The sequence below is a fragment of the Prionailurus bengalensis genome, chromosome A1 (genome assembly GCF_016509475.1).
Source record: "Prionailurus bengalensis isolate Pbe53 chromosome A1, Fcat_Pben_1.1_paternal_pri, whole genome shotgun sequence".
In the NCBI taxonomy this organism is placed as follows: domain Eukaryota; kingdom Metazoa; phylum Chordata; class Mammalia; order Carnivora; family Felidae; genus Prionailurus; species Prionailurus bengalensis.
Window position 1 is genome coordinate 110,047,485 of NC_057343.1, and position 20,501 is coordinate 110,067,985.

Below are 20,501 nucleotides of genomic sequence, written 5' to 3' on the forward strand. Positions count from 1 at the left end.
TCGATATTTTGCCTATTTTGAATGGGATTTTTGTCTTACTTGGCTGTGAGAGTTCTTTTTATTCTGGACGCAAGCCCTTATCATACATGTGTTTTGCAAATATTTTATTAACTGCTTTTCCAAGGACAGCAGTTTTTGATTTTGATGAAGTTCAGTTTATCAAATTTTTTCTTACAGTTTGTTTTTGTTTCCTGTTTAGGAAATCTTTGACCCCAAATTGCACAGATTTTCTACAGTGTTTTCTTCTTGAAGTTTTGTAGTTTGAGTTCTTACATTTATGTTCCATTTCAGGTTAATTTTTGAATGTAGTACAAGGTAAGGTTGAGTTTTTCCTTCTTCCAGCACCCAGAGCCTACAGTGTTAACTATTATCCCACCCTGCCTCCAGTCTTAACCTCCCATCATTAAGTATGTGCCTTCGTGCACATGGAGTCCTCCAAGTCTCCTACTTAGCAAGTACTCTCACAAGAGTTAGAGTGAATGGATAGCAGCATCTTGTACAATGTCTTCAATATATTAGTCATTCATTCAGTGATAGCTATGAATTATTGGTAAAAAATTTATTCTTCCATTTAGCTAACATAGAGAACATCAATTTCTTGTGGGGGGATACATTAGTGAACAAAGTTCCTGTTTTTATGGTGGTTACATGCTACTCATTAATCTACAAATCACAAGATAAGATACTACTGTAATTTTATTAAATGACTAATATTAAAGTTGAGGGTGCGTTTAGGTGCAACAGTGAAAGCTTCAAGTTGATATCTCAGCACTCTAATGTTAACGTTAGTTTAATAAATTAGGTTTTAAGAATATCTTAGAAGAGGAATAGGTCATCCTTGGATTTGTAGAGACAAACATTAGAAGAATATCCCCAGCAGAGCCTGGTTTCACCTATTCCTAGGAGATTAGGCAACCAGCTGTCCTTGGAAGCAGGCCAAGGAGATCATTTATCACACTTAACTTGTTCACATTTTTTCTGTGCTTGAACAGACTTTAAATCAAAGCATAGTTTTCCATGTAAGTTTGGCCTTCAGATTCACAATGCACTGGTAACTCACTGTGAGTTTCTAGTCCACTCACTAATTCTGTTTATTTTTTAAATAAATTAAATCGTCAGCCTTTTAAAGATTAAGTTTTTATAATGTACTTTACATAATGTGACTCTACCCAGTGACTTCTCTGGGACATGTTGAGGGCAAAGCAGTTTATTAGTTTTGTTTTGTTTTGTTTTTTCCTAGCTGTGAGGAGTTGGACAAGTTACTTAATGTCTCTGCTTCTCAGTTTCTCTGTGCCTCCTATAATTTATAGCCTTGCTAGCATTAAATGAGATAGATCACTTTTACTAAGTATCTAGCCCAGGACATCTTAACTTCTTTTCATTCATTTGCATTATAAACTAGTGAAATTTATGTATTTATTTTCAGAATCGTCTAAAAGAAATTGAACAAAATCTTTCTAAAATAATGAGACTTGACAATGAAATTAAAGCCTTGGATAGCCGAAAGAAGCAGATGGAAAAAGATAATAGTGAACTGGAACAGAAGATGGAAAAGGTTTGTGGTGGTAGAATTTTGTTCTCCAAAATTTTGAGATTATTTAATGAACCTCATTTGAATCCATTGTTTCAGTCATATCTCAGAAAAAACACAAATCTTGTTGTTTGTGTTATTTCCATGTATATGTTAAAAAGAAGGACATTGAGCAGGTGCCTGGGTGGCTCAGTCTGTTAAGCATCCAACTTTGGCTCAGGTCATAATCTTGCGGTTCATGAGTTCTAGCCCCACATCGGGCGCTGTGCTGACACCTCAAAGCCTGGAGCTTGCTTCTGTTTCTGTGTCTCCCTCTCTCTCTGCTGCTCCCCGGCTTGTGCGTACTCTCTCCCCTCCCCCAAAATTAAAAGAAATTTTTTTAAAGGGTATTGAAGTTTAGTTCATATTTTGTACCTCAGAATGATAACTTCATATATTTACTCATTAAAGCTCTTTATTTTGATTCCATACAGGTTTTTCAAGGGACTGATGAGCAACTAAATGATTTATATCACAATCACCAGAGAACAGTGAGGGAGAAAGAAAGGAGACTGATAGACTGTCAGCGTGACCTGGAAAAGTTAAATAAAGAATCAAGACTTCTCAATCAGGAAAAATCAGAACTGCTTATTGAACAGGGTAGGACAAAATGTTAACTTGGTCTCTTTTCCTGTTATAATATTAAACACTTTCTGCATGAATAATGAATCTCCAGGAAATTATGCTAAGTGAAAAAAGCCAATCTCAAAAGATTATATACAGTATGTTACTATATAACATTTATATAACATTTTTGAAATGTCAAATTTTTATTTTTATTTTTATTTTTTTAATTTTTTTTATTTATTTTGAGAGACAGAGCAAGTAGGGGAGGGGCAGAGAGAGGGAGAAGGGAGAATCTCAAGCAGGCTCCACACTGTCAGCACAGAGCCCAACATGGAGCTTGATCCCACGAACCATGAGATCATGACGTGAGCTGAGATCAAGAGCTGGACACTTAACTGGCTGAGCCACCTAAGCACTCCTATTATTATTTTTTTTAAGTTTATTTATTTTGAGGGAGAGAGAGAGAACGTGTGAGCAGGGTAGGGGCAGAGAGAGAGAGGGAGAGAAAATCCCAAACAGACTGTACCCTCAGTGTGGAGCCCAGTGCAGGACTTGATCCCATGACTGGGAGATCATGACCTGAGCTGAAATTAGGAGTCAGTCATGTAACCTACTGAGCCACCCAGGTGCCCCAAAATGTCAACATTTTACAAGTAGAGGACAGATTAGTGGTTGCCAGGGTTACTGAGTAGGAGAAGGGACAGGAGAAAGGTTAGTATGGTTATGGTTATAAAAGCACAAGAGGTACTATTGTGGTATTGGAGCTGTTCATTATGTTCACTGTCTTGGTGGATGTGTGAACTTATGCAGTTAATTATATAGAACTTAATACACACAAACAGACAAAAGTAACACTGGGGAAATCTGAATAAATCTGACGGATTGTATCAGTGTCATTATCCTGACTGTGAAATTGTACTGTAGTATTGCAAAATATTACTAAAGAAAACATTGTTTTTCTACTCACAACAGTTCTGACACCAGTTGTATGGGTTTTTCCACATCAAGCAATTCTCCCACTTCTCAGTGGATAAGATTACATTCTCACACTAATTAGAGTTAGGGCATTCCCCAAGAAGTCCCAAAAGACTGCCTCCCTAACTCAGATTCCAGTTGCAAGTCCCAAGTTGCCTGTCACATATAATTCTGATCAGTTGACTATAAATTAGGGGTCCCCACAACCCCTTTCTGAGGTCTAATAATTTGCTATAATGATTCATAGAACTTAGGGAAACAGTATTACCAGTTCATTCTAAAGGATACCACTCAGGAACAATCAAATGGAAGAGGTGCATAGGGCAGGGTCTGGGGAAGGGGCCTTCAGCTTACATGCCCTCTCTGTGTGCAGCACTCACACATGAACAGGCACCTTGATGTGTTCGCCAACCTGAAAGCTCTCTGAATGCTGTCGTTGAGGGTTTTAATGGAAATTCCATTACGTAGACATGGTTGAATAAATCATTTTAGTCATTGGTGATTCAACTCCATCTTAAGCTGCTCTCCAGAGTTGGGGATGGGGGTACTGAAAGTTCCTACTCTCTAATTACATAGTAGGTTCCTTTGACAACCAGCTCCTCTAAAAGTCACTTTATTAGAATAAACTGAGATACGGCTGAATAGGATTTGAAATGAATAACAAAAGATGCTTCTTTCACCTGTATCACTAGAAATTCTAAAAATTTTGCGTGCTTTATGCCAGGAACCAGGGACAAAGACCAAATATGTATTTCTTTATATATATATATATATATTTTTAAAAATGTTTATTTACTTTTGAGAGAGAGAGAGAGAGCACAAGCAGGGAAAGTACAGAGGGAAAGAAAGGGAAACACACAATCTGAAGCAGGCTCCAGGCTCTGAGCTGTCAGCGTAGTGCCCAGTATAGGGCTTGAACCCACAAACCGTGAGATCATGACTTGAGCCGAAATCAGAGACTTAACCAACTGAACCTCCTAGGTGCCCCTAAATATGTGTTTCTTTTATTACGTCACATTACCATGGTTACTAATGGAGGGAACTGAGCAAAGGATATAAGACATTCTGCTGTTTTTTTTTTATAACTGCAATATGAATATACACTTATTTTAATTTTTTAAAAATCAGTTGATGAAAGAATTATTATGGTTGTGTTTTTTAAAGGTCGTCTACAGCTACAAGCAGATCGCCATCAAGAACATATCCGAGCTAGAGATTCATTAATTCAGTCTTTAGCAACACAGCTAGAATTGGATGGCTTTGAGCGTGGACCATTCAGTGAAAGACATATTAAAAATTTTCACAAACTTGTGAGAGAGAGACAAGAGAAGGAAACAGAAATTGCCAACCAAATGATGGTAAATATTGTTATATTCTTTTGTTTGTATGAGATTCTCTAATTAAAATGTTTTAGGGGCACCTAAGTAGCTCACTCCATTGAGTGTCTGACCTTTGGTTTCGGCTCAGTTCGTAATCTCACAATTTGTGTGATTGAGCCCCATTTCTGTCCTGCTCCATGCTGTCACCAGAGACTGCTTGGGATTCTCCCTCTTTCTGCCCCTACCTTGCCTGTGTACTTTCTCTCTCTCAAAATAAATAAATAAACTTAAAAGAAAAGAAAGAAATAGCTTTTAAAAATTGTGTTAATTTTTGGATGGACCTCATTTTGTCTTTTTTTTTTTTTTTTTTAATGTTTGTTTATTTTTGAGAGAGAGAGAGAGAGACAGAGTGTGAGCAGGGGAGGGGCAGAGAGGAAAGAAGACACAGACTCGGAAGCTGGCTCCAGGCTTCCAGCTGTCAGTACAGAGCCTGATGTGGAGCTCTAACTCATGAACCGCAAGATCATGACCTGAGCCAAAGTTGGACACTTAACCAACTGAGCCACCCAAGTGCCCCCGTTTTGTCGTATATTTTAATTAGTGTTAGAATAAAATCTGTAGGAGATAGAAAACACCTTTATGGAAGCAACTTTTCTGAAGTTCATAAGGATAAAAATATGAAGAAGATACAGACTTATATTTTAAGTTTTATTTATTTTTTAAAGTTTCTTTTGTGAGTGACTATGAGCAGGGGAGGGGCAGAGAGACAGGAAGACAGAATCCTAAGCAGACCCTATGCCAGCACAGAGCCCAGTGTGGGGTTTGAGCTCAGGAACCATGAGATTATGACCTGCACCGAAGTTGGATGCTTAACCAACTGAGCCACCCAGATGCCCCTATTTTGATTTTAAGTAAATTTTTTTTCTTTTTTTCCCCTCATTATTTTGAGAAATAATGAACACATATCATTGTATAAGTTTAAGGCATATGGCCGGATTTACATATATTGTGAAATGGTTACCACAGTAGGCTCAGCTAATAACCATTTCATTATATAGGTAAAAGAAAAGAAAGGGAAAAAAAATTTTCTTTGTGATGAGAACTTCTAGGATCTCCTCCCTTAACAACTTTCCTTTATACCATATGGCAGTGTTAGCTGTGGTCATCATGGTGTACCTTACATCCCTAGTATTTACGTATAACTGGAAATCTGTACCTTTTGACCACCTTGCTCTAATTCTCCCTCTTCCCACCCTCTACCTCTAGTGGCCCCAAATCTGATCTCTTTTTCTGAGTTTGGTTTTTGTTTGTTGAGTTTGTTTTTAGACAATAACATAAGTGAGGTCATACAGTATCTTCCAAAAGTTCTTTTCAAAGGTAATCATAAAAAAAGTTTGCTCATAACTAATAATGATTATCTCAAAATGATGGTCATTACATTTTTTTTGTACTTTTTAAATTTTCTTTAGTGTGCATCTATTAATTTTGCGTTCAAGAAACTTAATAAGTTCAGTGAAAAAATTATTAATGCTCGTTTTCCTCATGTGTATTTAGAATGACTTTGCAGAAAAAGAGACTCTGAAACAAAAACAGATAGATGAGATAAGGGATAAGAAAACTGGACTGGGAAGAATAATTGAGCTAAAATCAGAAATCCTAAGTAAGAAGCAGAATGAGCTGAGAAATGTGAAGTATGAATTACAGCAGTTGGAAGGATCTTCGGACAGGATTCTTGAACTGGACCAGGAGCTCTCAAAAGCTGTAAGACATTATTTGAGTAATCTAATAATTTTAAGGTGTAGATAGGACATTTAGAATCTTGCATTCTGAAGTATTTTATCTACTGCTAATCCTAAGATACTGGCATTTCAATAAAAATGTCCACCTTGTTTAGGAATCTCATAAAATTTAAAAATATGAGTATTATAATTACACCAACTCTTTGATTCTGACACTGGGTGGATTGAAAATTAGAATCACCTAGGAATCTTTTTTTTTTTTTTTTTTCAACGTTTATTTATTTTGGGGACAGAGAGACAGAGCATGAACGGGGGAGGGGCAGAGAGAGAGGGAGACACAGAATCTGAAACAGGCTCCAGGCTCTGAGCCATCAGCCCAGAGCCCAACGCGGGGCTCGAACTCGCGGACCGCGAGATCGTGACCTGGCTGAAGTCGGACGCTTAACCGACTGCGCCACCCAGGCGCCCCTTTAGGAATCTTTTTAAAAACACTTATGCTTAGACCATTCCTAATCAAAATCTTTAGGGTGGAGAATGGAAGGTCCACTCAAAGCCAGGTGATTCTTATGAGTACTTTGGTTAAGAACCACTTACCTAAGTTAAAAGTATTTTCCCTCTAGGTTCCACACACTGTAGATTTTCTATGATTTTTGCCATGTTATCACTTTTTATATGGTAAAAATTTTCTTAGCTCATCTCTTCTTTTTTATGAATTTCCAAATTTTCTTCTTCATTTGTAATCTGTCCCCTTGCTTCACATCTCTGCCACCAAAGTAGGCATTGTAAAGTTTGGCAATTCTCCCTCTCAGATTCCATCTTGATAATTTAAGTAAACATTGCTATTTGCATACATTTCTGTCAATTTAGCAGTTTGTCACAATATTGCCATGTGATGGGGAATCACCCGTCAGAAGAATCACTAAACTATATACTTAGATGTATTTTTCTCAGTTTTACAGTAAATTCTCAGTTTTTTTCCTCTTTGACCTTCCAGGTTTATTTACTAATTCTCTACCATTATAGTAAGGCGGCTTTATAAGATTTTCCTTAAAAATCTTATTTCTTAAGCTTTTTCTCTTGTTGGATAAAAGCAAACAATCATTTTGTCATTGTTTTAACATGAATATATAAATTTGTGTGTTTGAATTTTTGATAAGGAACGTGAGCTAAGCAAGGCTGAGAAAAACAGCACTGTAGAAGCTCTAAAAACAGAAGTAATAAGCCTTCAAAGTGAGAAAGCAGACCTAGACCGGACCCTGCGTAAATTGGACCAAGAGATGGAACAGATAAACCATCATACGACAACACGTACCCAGATGGAGATGCTGACCAAAGACAAAGTATGACCTTGCTTTTTGTTCTGATTATACTTTCTGGTATTTGAAATAACTGTGGAATATTTAGTTCATACTGGCATTATATTTTAGGAGTTAAGTGAGCTTAATACTCTGTAAAATCAGGGCACCTGAGTGGCTCAAGTCGGTTAAGCATCTGACTTCGGCTCAGGTCATGATCTCATGGTTCTTGAGTTCGAACCCTGTGTCGGGCTCTGGGCTGACAGCTCATAGCCTGGAGCCCGCTTCAGATTCTGTGTCTCCCTCTTCCTGTCCCTCCACTGCTTGCACTCTGTTTCTTGCATTGTCTCAAAAATAAATAAGCATTTAAAAAAAAAAACAAAACTGTATACAATACACTTTGGAGTTTAAAAACTTTTTTGTAATTATAAAAATTAATGTAGAGGAATATATACACATCCACATTGCTATTAATTTTTATCATATCTCATACAGAAGTTTTCTTTTTTTTAACGCTTATTTATTTTTGAGAGAGAGAGAGAGAGACACCATGATCAGGGGAGGGGCAGAGAGAGGGAGAGACACAGAATCCGAAACAGGCCTCTAGGCTCTGAGCTGTCAGCACAGAGCCCGATATGGGGCTTGAACTCTGAACGGTGATATCATGACCTGATCCGAAGTCAGACACTTAACCGACTAAGCCACCCAGGTGCCCCTCATGCACAAGTTTAATTTTCATGTTTTCAGACTTGTTACTTTTTTCTCTTATGCACAGAAGGCAATCCCCACTGTAAGACTTTAAGAAATTTTATATTCTAGGGGCGCCTGGGTATCTCAGTTGGTTAAGCGTCTGACTTTGGCTCAGGTCATGATCTCACGGTTGGTGGGTTCGAGCCCCCCTCAGGCTCTGTGCTGACACCTCAGAGCCTGAAGCCTGTGTTTGGAGTCTCTGTCTCCCTCTTTCTCTATCCCTACCCTGCTTGCTCGCTCTCTCTCTCTCTCTCTCTCTCTCCCTCTCTCTTTCTCTCTCTCTCAAAAGTAAATAAAACATTAAAAAAAATTTAAAAATTTTGTATTCTTTCATTTTTAGCATTTTATTTTTTAAGCCTAGAACTTTAATCAGTCTAGAATTTATTTGTTTTCTTAGGGGCACCTAGCTGGCTCAGTTGGTAGAGCATGTGACTCTTGAGCTTGGAGTTTTAAGTTAAAATTTGTGTTCTTCATGTAATGTGGAGATCTTGGATTTCATTAAAAAAAATTTGTTTTTCTATAGTCTGACAAAGATGAACAAATCAGAAAAATAAAATCTCGACACAGTGATGAATTAACTTCATTGTTAGGGTATTTTCCCAACAAAAAGCAGCTTGAAGACTGGCTTCATAGTAAATCAAAAGAAATTAATCAGACCAGGGACAGACTTGCCAAATTGAAGTAAGTATTTGCAACTTGTAGAAATGTAATACAGATCTCTTATTTCATGCTTTTATTTTTTTATTGTTTTAATGTCTTGTCATTTATTGTCATAAAATGGTATGTCTTGTGTTAATTGACTTTGGTTCTACTGTATTTTATGAATCAAGTAAAATGGTGACATTGATTTGGGCCTTTTGTTCCTTGAAAGTTTGCAGAACTTAGAGGATTAAAATTCTCCTTTTTAAAAATGACACCTGAAACTATAAAACCTCTAGAAGAAAATATAGGGGAAAGCTTCATTATATTGAAATTGACAAATATTTTCTTGGACCTGATACCAAAAGCACAGGGAAACAAACCAAAAATAGACAAATGGGGGCCTGCGTGGCTCAGTCAGTTAAGCGTCCTATTCTTGATCTCAGCTCAGGTCTTGATCTCCCAATTCATGAGATCGAGCCTCACATCAGGTCCCTGCTAACAGTGCAGAGCCTGCTTGGGATTCTCTCTCTCCCTCTCTCTGCCCCTCCGGAGCTCATGCCCGCCCTTTCTCTCTCTCTGTCAAAATCAATAAACAAAGTGCTTTTTTTTTTTTTTTTAAAGTAGACAAATGGGACTACATCAAAGTTAAAAACTTCTACACAACAAAGGAAACAATAGTGGGAAAAGTCAACCGACCGAACGGGAGAAAATATTTACAAACCATATATATATCTAGTAAAGGTTTATCATCTAGAATATGTAAAGAACTCCTATAATTCAACAACACAAAAACAGATAATTGGATTTAAAAATGAGCATGGGCACCTGGGTGGCTTAGTTGGTTAAGTGTCCGACTTCAGCTCAAGTGATGATATTGCAGTTCGTGAGTTCAAGCTCCACATTGAGCTCCATGCTGACGGCTCAGAGCTGGAGCCTGCTTCAGATTCTATGCCTCCCTCTCTCTCTGCACCTCCCCTGCTCTCATTTTCACTCTCTCTCAAAAAACAAATAAGCATTTAAAAATTTTTTTTTAAAAATGGGCAAAGGACTTGAATAGACATTTCTCCAGAGGCAATATTCAAATGGCCAGTGAGCATATGAAAAAATGTTCAGTATCACTAATCATCAGGGAAATGCAGCTCAAGGCCACAGTGAGATATCACATCATACCAGTTAGGATGGCCACTACCAAAAAAAAAAAAAAAAACAGAAAATAACACGTGTTGGTGAGGATGCTGAGAAATTGGAACCTTTGTGCATTGTTAGTGAGAATGTGAAATGATACAGGTGATATAGAAAATGGGTGTCCTTCAAAACAGAATTACCAGATCCAGCAGTTCCACTTCTGAGTATATATTCAAAAGAATTGAAAATATCTTGAAGAGATTTTTGCAAATCCATGTTTATTATAGAATTATTCTCAGTAGCCAGATGAATGGATAAAGACTCGGTATATGTTTGTGTATAACAATATTAACTCAGCTTTGAAAAAGAAGGAAATCCTGGGCTCCTGGCTGACTCATTTGGTCAAGCGAGTGACTCTTGATCTCTAAGTTGTGAATTCAAGCCCCATGTTGAGTGCAAAACTTACTTAAAAAAAAAAAAAAAAAAAGTTTATCCATCAACTTGGATGAACCTTGAAGGGTATTATGTTTAGTGAAATAATTTAGTTTCAAAAGAACGAATACTGTATGATTCCACTTAAAAGACCTACCCAAATAGTCAAACTCTTAAAAACAGAAAGTATAATGGTGTTGCCAGGAAATGGGGGAAGAGGGAAAGAGGAATTGTTGTTCAGTGGTTACACAGTTTCAGTTTTACAAGATGTAAAAGTTTTAGAGATAGGTTGCACAATAATGTGTGTATAGTTAACACTGTATTGTGCACTTAAAAGGTTAAGATGGTAGTTTTTATGTGTGCTTTTTACTACAATAAAGAAAAAGTGATCACTTTTTTCTAATGTCACTTTGAGTGGTGGTTGGATAAGAGTCAAAAATTCCTTACAGATTTTTGAGGAAGATAGTGGATTTGGCTTTGACCATGTTTAATTTGTGCTTGTTGTGGAAATATCTCTTAGGGAGATACTGGAGTTTGAAGTTCAAGAGATTGGAAATTGTTGCTTTGTAAGGAATAATTGAAGTCATTAGTATAGGCAGTATCACTTTAAAGGGGTTTATGCAAAGAGAAGAGAAAAGGTTATGGTCTGATGCCTCAGAAACAGCAGCATTTACTGTTGGTAAGCAATGAAGAAGAGCAAGTAAAGGAAACTAGAATTAGGAGAGCTGGGGTGAAAGCCAAACAGGAGTGGTTCTTGTTCTTGATGCCTTGAGAAAATAGACTTTCAAGGAAGTGGCCAACGGTGTTTGGTGCTAAGATAGTGGTGTTGATGAGCATTGCTCAGTGACTAGGATGATCAAAGCATCATCTGTATTAGTTACTTTTATTTTTCCAGATTTTTACTGTGTCTCAAAATGGGAAGTATCAAGATACAGCATACATGCATTCATACACACTCATCTGAAACAAATTTCTCAAAATAGTACATGTCCTAACTATGTTCATTCTGCTCCAATATATTTTATTGTTTCATTTTTTAAGATAGGCTGAATATAATGCATTATATTGATTACATGCCTTGCCTAGTGCATCATAACCTGCAAAGTGAAAAACCCTGATCTTTGTCAGTATGGAGGTTGGCTAGGATGATATTTAAGAGTTGGAATGGAGGGGTGCCTGGGTGGCTCAGTTGGTTAAGCATCCAACTTAGGCCTAGGTCATGATCTCATAGCCCGTGTTGGGCTCTGTGCTGACAGCTTGGGGCCTGGAGCCTACTTTGGATTCTGTGTCTCCCTATTTCTCTGCCCTTCCCCCGCTCACACTCTGTCTCTCTTTCTCTCTCAAAAATAAACATTAAAAAAAAAGGAGGAATGGAGATAAATTGTACTAGTGAGCGAAATCTTCCATGAATGAGAGAGAATGGATGATGAGACCTAAGTAGATGACAGCAACAACGAAGGGATGAAGGAGAAGTTCTTATAGGAGAGAAGGGAAGTGCTATTGTGAAAGGGTCCTACCTACCTACTCAAACTTTTCAAACTGATTTCTCATGTTTTAAAATTGTAATCTATATTTGTTCTTATTTTTAGCAAAGAACTAGCTTCAGCTGAGCAAAATAAAAATCATTTAAATAATGAACTAAAAAGGAAAGAAGAGCAGTTGTCCAGTTATGAAGACAAGCTGTTTGATGTTTGTGGTAGCCAGGATTTTGAAAGTGATTTAGACAGACTTAAGGAAGAAATTGAAAAATCCTCAAAACAACGAGGTAAGTTACCTTCTTTTTTTACTTTTTTATATGTATGTTTATTTTTGAGAGAAAAAATATTCGGAGAGAAAAAAATATTATTGGGAGAGACAGGGAGAGGGAACGACAGAGGATCCAAAGCAGGCTCTGCACTGACCACAAAGAACCTGTTGCGAAGCTCAAACTTATGAACCATGAGATCATGACTCGAGCTGAAGTCGGACACTCAACCGATTGAACCACCCAGGTGCCCTAAGTTACCTTCTTTATAATATTGAGGTACTTTGACACTTGTGAATTTTCACTCACAGGTAACTGTTAAGGATGAGAGATTTAAAAACTTGGTTCTGGAGCCAAATGGCTTTAGTCCTGATTCTACAACTTGATGGCTGTGTGACTTTGGGCAAATTATCAAATCTTTCTTTTACTTCAGACTTATCATCTGAGGACATAATTACCTACCATTTAGGGCTTGAGGGAAGAGTAAATGAGATTATTAGTATAAAGCTCTTAGAACAGTTTCTGGCACATAATATGCTCTAAAATTTTGTTACAGTTTTTGTGTGTTACCAGAAAGTAATTAATACAAATCTGAATGTATTGTGTCCTTTCAAAGATTATGTAAATATCAGAGAATTTTTATTTCTATAATATGTTTATAAAGGAAGAATAATCATATACATATGGGAAAGGATTATAACCATCATGACAAAACTATATTTTATATTCCTCTCACTGGTAATAATATTTATTTTCTTAAAATAGCCATGCTGGCTGGAGCCACGGCAGTTTACTCCCAGTTCATTACTCAGCTAACGGATGAAAACCAGTCATGTTGCCCTGTCTGTCAGAGGGTTTTTCAGACAGAAGCTGAATTACAGGAAGTCATCAGTGATTTACAGTCTAAGCTGCGGCTTGCTCCAGATAAACTCAAGTCAACAGAATCGGAACTAAAGAAAAAAGAAAAACGGCGTGATGAAATGCTGGGACTTGTCCCCATGAGGTGAGAATATGGGTTTACCATTACTGTACATGTAACAGCACCGTAAAAGTTACTCATCCAGGGGTGTCTGGTTGGCTTAGTCAGTTAAGCACTTGACTATTGATTTCAGCTCAGGTCATGATTTCACATTTCACGAGTTTGAGCCTTGCATCGGGCTGTATGTTGACAGTGCAGAGCCTGCTTGGGATTCTCTCTGTCTCTCTCTCTCTGTCTCAAAAATAAACAAACATTAAAAAAAAAAAAAAAGGTACCCATCCAGTCCCTGGCCATATTTTAGGTGTTGAGTAATGTGTTGAATGAGTAAAAATTCAAGTCAGGATTCTCAGCCAGTATGTCCCCTTTCATGTTATTTATGTGATAAGAAAAAATAACTGTTTTGTTTAAAGGTGAGCAAACTTCTTAAACTACTCACAGGGTAGATATAATCTTAACTTTTTTTTGTTTTGTGTGTATGTTTATTTAATTCCTGAGACTTGGCTTAGGAACAGAAATTTTGACAGATTTTGAATTGTTTGCTAGTATGGTACTTTCTAAACCTAGCAAAAGAATTAAAGTCTTAGAAAGCTCCCCCAAAAGAAATTTTAAACTATATTTTTATGTCTTTCCCACTTTCAAAAAGAATGAATCATAGTGATTTGTATTATTTATTTTCCCTCACTCAAGAAATTCAAATGATGGTCTCTTTATAAATCAGATCAAGTCAGAAAGTCTGTGATGATATCTTGTTGTCTCCCACAATATAAAGCATGCAGCTGGTCACAGAGACCAATATGACATAGTCTCTAAGGAGCTGATGCTCTAAGTAGATAAGCTCTCAGAATTGAATATTTAGAAAGCAGGGCTTAATAAAGTACTTAATTGGTTCAGACAAATACATTAGTTAAGAGAGAAGCCAGTGGACTATAGAATGAGAATAAGATTTTGAGAACGAGATGGGAGGAGAATATAAAGCATAGGGAAGTTGGTTCAACTCTATTAACAGAAGAAAAGTGGAAAGAGAAATGAGGACAGTGTGTGAAGGGGAGAGGAGCATACCTGTGCTGCAATAGAAAGGTGATCTAGAGTTGGAAGAATCATGTGGGGAGATAGATTTCCAAAAGTTAGGAAGATAGGGCTACATTATGTTCAGACCTAGTTACAACTCCCTCTGATAGGTCATAGGGAGTCATCTTTAGGGATTTATGAAAAATGTGTTTTAAGAAATTAATCTCATGTTAATATATTGAATGGATAAGAGTGAGAACAACTCAGTTAAGTATCTGACTCTTAGTTTTCGCTCAGGTCGTGGTTTCGCATTTCATGGAATTGAGCCCTGTGTCAGGGTCTGTGCTGACATCCTGGAGCCTGCTTGGGATTCTCTCTCTCTCCTTCTCTCTGCCTCTCTCCCCCACTAACTCACATGCTTTCTCTCTTTCTCTCAAAATAAATAAATACATACTAAAAAAAAAAATGTGGGGTACCTGGATGGCTTGGTTAAGTATCCAACTTCGGCTCAGGTCATGATCTCACAGTTAGTGAGTTCAAGCCCTGCATCGGGCTCTGTGCTGGTGGTGCGGATCCTGCTTGGGATTCTCTCTCTCTCCCTCTCTCTGATTCTTCCCCACTTGCACACTCTCTCTCTCAAAATAAATAAACTTAAAATCATTAAAAAAAAAAAAAAAAAGAGTGAGAACTACTCTTGAAGCAGAAAAGCCAGGAGGGTATGTTGTCCTGGAAAACCAAAGAGAAATTTCAGGAGAAAAAGTCAGAAAAGTCTAAGCAGATAGGCTTTGTGGTAGCCAGCCTCCAAGATGATCCCCAGTGATCCCTACTTGCTGGTATTCATGCTCTCGTATAGTCTTCTCCCACGTTCTAGGACTGGTCTGTGTAACCAATAAAATATGACAGAAGTGGTAGTGTGTCCCTTCCAGGATTCAGTTATATAAGACACTACTAGCTGCCTGCTCGCCTTTTCTTTTGGAAATGGGTGAAGCCATCTGCCATATGAGCAGCCCTGTGGAGGGCCCCACTTGACAAGGACCTGAGGCCTTCAAACAACCACACGAGTGAGTACCACTTGGAAATTGATTCTCCAGCAGTCAAGCTTTGAGATGACTATAGCCCTGGCCAGCAGCTTGACTGCCATTTCAGTGAGACATCCTGAGCCAAAAGTACCCGGATGGCTGTTTCTGATCTTAAAATAAGTGCTGTTGTTTTGGGCTGCTGAGTTTTGGAATGTTTTGTTATGTAACAATAGATAACTAATATAGTCTTCAGGGTGAAAACTAGATTATTGGAGGCTATAGAGAGAATGTGATAAGGAGACAAAAGCAGTAGTTTGAGAATGAAAAGGAGGGAAAGGAATAAGGCAGTATCTTGAAAGGAAAAAGATTAAGTAAAAGGTAAAATGTCAAGTTGGTAGAAAGTGCACTTAGAGGAAATGTGAGCTTAGTTCTGTGTCATATTGATATAAGTAGCAGAAATCAACATTGTATTATATTTTAGGACCCTTGCCATCAGAACTCCCCTTCTCAGAGTAGGGTACATACTTTATTCATTGCTTTACTTCCTTAATTCCTTCTGTGTTGTAATACTAGTAACTATTTGCCGAATGAATGAGAGCTGTAGTATCTGTTCAGTTATTTACTGTTCGTGACAACCTCCTCAAAACTTAGTGCCTCACAACAACCATTTATAGGATTTTCTGTGGCATGACTGGGCTTAGGTGGGTAGTTCCTCACTTAGGGTTTTTCATGCAGTTGCAGTCAGATGTTGGCTGTAGTCATCTCAAGTCTCTACTGGGCTCAGTGTTCAAGATGGCTCACTCAGATGACTTTCAGTGACACTGACTATTAGCTGGGAGCTCAGCTGGGGCTGTCAAACACAATGCCCTTGCATGGCCCACACATGTGTTTTGGGCTTTTGGCAGCAGAGTGGTTGGATTACCAAATGAAGGATCCTAAGAGCGAGTAGTACAAGATACAGGCAATAGAAACTGCTAGTATCTGAAGGCCTGGGCCCAAAATCTGGCACAGTGTTACTTCTGCTGTTGACTATTTGGTCAGCAGTAGTCACAGAGCCTGCCAAGATTCAATGAGAGGACACAGACTCCACCTCTCATTAGGAGGAATGTCAAAGTACTCGTGGCTGACTAATCCATATAGTACCCTAGTATCTGGAGTGGCCACTATATGTCACTCTGGTCACTACACACAAAGTAAGATATCCTGAAGCTAGAAAAATAAATATGTAGTCTGAGAGGTAAATCAGTGCCTTGGAGAAAAATATATAGCAGAGTAAGGAAGTACAGAAGACCTGAGTGGTGGTGAGAGGGGAATTGCTGTTGAAGGTGACAACTGAGTGTAGACATGAGAGAAATAAGGGAGCTAGCTAGAGAAATAAGGGACAATATTTGTCCAGCAGAAGAGCATTCCAGGCAGTCCAAAATCCCTGAGGCCAAAGGGAAAATGATTGACGATGAGCTCAGAGAGGTAGTGAGGAACCAGATTTTGCTTATCCTCTTTGAGGGAAATTTTTTTTGTTCTTGTTAATATTTATTTATTTATTTATTTATTTATTTATTTATTTATTTTTAAATTTTTTTAACGTTTATTTATTTTTGAGACAGGGAGAGACAGAGCATGAACTGGGGAGGGTCAGAGAGAGGGAGACACAGAATCTGAAACAGGCTCCAGGCTCTGAGCTGTCAGCACAGAGCCCAACGCGGGGCTTGAACTCACGGACCGCGAGATCATGACCTGAGCCGAAGCCGGCCGCTTAACCGACTGAGCCACCCAGGTGCCCCTATATTTATTTATTTTTAAGAGAGAGAGAGGGAGACACGGTTCCAAAGCAGGCTCCAGGCTCTGAGCTGTCAGCAGAGAGCCTGACGCAGGACTCAAACTCACGAACCATGAGATCATGACCTGAGCTGAAGTTGGATGCTTAACCAACTGAGCCACCTAGGTGCCCCAAGGGAAATATTTTTATTTAAAGGCCAAAACTCATCAATACTTAATATATTAAGACCATCATCGTGAATGAAATCTCAGATGAATATATACGTGTTTATCATTTTGCTTAGTACTGAGTCAGGTTTATTTATTATGACAGCTCAGTAAAAACTCATTATTTTTCCCCATTGCTTTGAAAGATGTTTTCACCCAACCATATCTGTATTGGTTTCTTTTACTTAAAAGCCCCTTGGAAAAGGAATGCTGTCACAAAAATAGAACTGAGTTTCTGAAAATTTTACACAAAAGAACACAGTCCTAATCTCAATACCCCATTCTTTTGGGAAACGTCTTTATTCTTATGATACTTATTTTAGCATCTTAGGTAATCATCAGAAAAGAAGGCATCAAAATCTGGACCACATTGATTAGAGGTTTTTTGTGTGCATGTGAAAATGTAAAAATAGGGTTACAATTGAATGGATACCTGTAGTTTTCCACAAAGATGTCCCCAGTCAAGTGAATGCTTGACTGTCTTTGGGGTATCGTAGCCATGTCACTGTCTAGGTACTAGGAACATACTTTAAGACCAACTCCTGGTCTATGACCACAAGATTCAGGAAGTAATGTGAACATGGAATTACTCTGAATCTGCATACCTTCATAATTACTCAGGAAATTTTTTCATCTCAGTGGCATAACAAACTCTAGGTCTTCTGTTGCCACAGATCAGTTCAGATTGGCGTTTCTTGGTCGTAGTGTAGACTTTTAAAAATTGTTAACTCATAGCAGTGTGCCAGAGCTAACTCTTGAGTTTCGGGTTTTTCCTTTAGTTTACTGTAAGACTCCACTAGAAATCAATTTAATTTATTGTACTCACTTTTAATTAAGAATTTGGAATTTTTCAGAAATAAAATTGATATTTTTTTTTTTTTAGGGTTAAATACAAATTTTGTTTCAGAGGTTCAACAAAGTTAGATGTGGAGCCAGCCTTCCTGCCACCAGAGTGGTAGTCCATTAGCTACAGCAGGTGCGATGAACTGGCTAACAGCTTTTGTACCATAATCCCATGTGGCATTTGGCTGAGTGGTCTCCTTCCTTTTTTCCCTCTTTTTTTTTTAAACGTTTTATTTTGAAATAATTGTAGACTTAGAGAAAAATTACAAAAAATAGTACAGAAAATTCACCTCTACCCTTCACCCAGCTTTTCCTCATGTTCACAATTTATGTAACCATAAACTAGTTATCAAAACCAAGAAATTAACATTTGTGTGATGCTGTTAACTACAAACCATGTTCGAATTTCAGCACTTTCCATTAATGTTGTTTTTGTTTCAGGATCCAACCCAGGATCCGACGTTGCATTGTTTTTATTTCTCCTTAGGCTCCTGCAGTCTTCAGCATCTCTTCATTCTTTGTTTTTCACCATCTTGATACTTTTGATCAGTATGGTCAGTTAATTTATAGAAAATCTCTGTTTGGCAAAGTCACAGTAATACAGTAGTCACCCTTATGTGCAGTTTCACTCTGCTGTTTCCATTACCTGAGCTCAACTATGGTCCAGAAGCAGATGATCCTCCTGACATATATTAACAGTAGCCTCACTTGAAGTCACAAGGCCTACATCATTCTCCTCACTTCATCTCATCATGTAGGCACTTCATCATCTAACATCACCACAAGAGGAGGAAGGGTACAGTACAATAAGATATGTTGAGGGGCGCCTGGGTGGCGCAGTGGGTTAAGCGTCTGACTTCAGCCAGGTCACGATCTCGCGGTCCGTGAGTTCGAGCCCCACGTCAGGCTCTGGGCTGATGGCTCAGAGCCTGGAGCCTGTTTCCGATTCTGTGTCTCCCTGTCTCTCTGCCCCTCCCCCGTTCATACTCTGTCTCTCTCTGTCCCAAAAATAAATAAACGTTGAAAAAAAAAATTAAAAAAAAAAAAGATGTTGAGAGAGACCACATTCATATAACTTTTATCATAGTATATTGTTATAATTGTTTTATTAATAGTGTTAATCTCTGTGCCTAATTTATTTTTTAAAAAAAGGGGTTTTTTATAGTGTTTATTTATCTTTGAGAGAGACACAGAATCTGAGGCAGGTGCCAGGCTCTGAGCTGTCAGCACAGAGCCTGACACGGGGCTCCAAACTCCCAAACTGTGAGATCATCACCTGAGCCAAACTGACTAAGGTTAAGGTGGTTGGACACTTAACCAACTGAGCCACCCAGGCACCCCTGACTGTGCCTAATTTATAAACTCTATCATAGACTTGTCTATATAGGAAAAAACAGTATATATAAGGTTCAGTTTGTATATAAGTGGGTTTGAGGCATCCACTAGGGATCTTGGAATATATCTCCTGTGGAGAAGTAGGGGGGAATATTGTAAATTTTGTGAGTAAGATCTGCCATCGGATACTAAAATGAGTGGGCAGAAATTTGAGGGGCACCTGGGTGGCTCAGTCAGTTGAGCATCCAACTTCAGCTCAGGTCATGATATCATGGTTCATGAGTTCATGCAAGCCCTGCATCAGGCTCTCTACTGTCAGGGCAGAGCCTGCTTTGGATCCTCTGTCCCCTCTCTCTCTCTGCCCCTTCCCTGCTCACAATCTCTCTCTCAAAGATAAACAAGCATTTATCTCATCTATCTCAAAGATAAACAAGCATTTAAAAAAAAAACTTTTCTTAAGTTTGAGAAGAAATGAGATAATGACATAGTCCCAACATATTTCTCCTAATATAAGTTATTAATTACAAAGAGAAAAATAGTAACATTATAGCAGATAAATCTGGCTGATACCATGTTACCTAAGTTAACAAGATTAACATCTCTAGTAATAAGATGTAATGACATCATGTCCTCACTGATGAGATGCCCTGAGAAGGTACAGTCACTTCTATGATATTCTTGCCAAAAATTTAGGACTTCCGTTTCATGATTAAAAAAACATTAGATAGCTTATTTTTAATAGTGTGTTCTCTGTTAAGGCAAAGCATAATTGATTTGAAGGAGAAGGAAATACCAGAATTAAGAAACAAACTGCAAAATGTCAACAGAGACATACAGCGCTTAAAGAATGACATAGAAGAACAGGAAACACTCTTGGGCACAATAATGCCTGAAGAAGAAAGTGCTAAAGTATGCCTGACAGATGTTACAATTATGGAAAGATTCCAGGTAAGTTTATTATAATTTAAGGCAGAATAAAACTTGTTTCCTGGTGTTTTAAATGTGAAATGTTAGAGTGGTAAAAAACAGTACATCGTGTTCACGTATAGTTTGCATTTAGAGTTCCCTGTCCTGAACTGCAGATAGTCTGAGTGAGTACTGCTTAAACTTTACATTCCTGGGTTTCGATGTTTTGTTTTATTCATAAATATGAGAGTTAAGAAGTAGTCCTGTTTA

The 20,501-nt window shown here is 38.0% G+C and overlaps 1 protein-coding gene across 2 annotated transcripts in view; it reads left to right on the top strand.

Annotated features, from left to right (window-relative positions):
- Positions 1-20,501, top strand: part of RAD50 (RAD50 double strand break repair protein) — an 85,899-nt gene that overhangs the window by 29,125 nt on the left and 36,273 nt on the right. For both annotated transcript variants that reach the window (XM_043587371.1, XM_043587381.1), the window contains 9 exons: positions 1,427-1,555; positions 2,005-2,170; positions 4,277-4,470; positions 5,986-6,192; positions 7,328-7,510; positions 8,739-8,896; positions 12,004-12,179; positions 12,924-13,161; positions 20,084-20,273. In XM_043587371.1, coding sequence (XP_043443306.1) covers positions 1,427-1,555; positions 2,005-2,170; positions 4,277-4,470; positions 5,986-6,192; positions 7,328-7,510; positions 8,739-8,896; positions 12,004-12,179; positions 12,924-13,161; positions 20,084-20,273 — 1,641 coding nt within the window. The remainder of the gene's footprint in view (positions 1-1,426; positions 1,556-2,004; positions 2,171-4,276; positions 4,471-5,985; positions 6,193-7,327; positions 7,511-8,738; positions 8,897-12,003; positions 12,180-12,923; positions 13,162-20,083; positions 20,274-20,501) is intronic.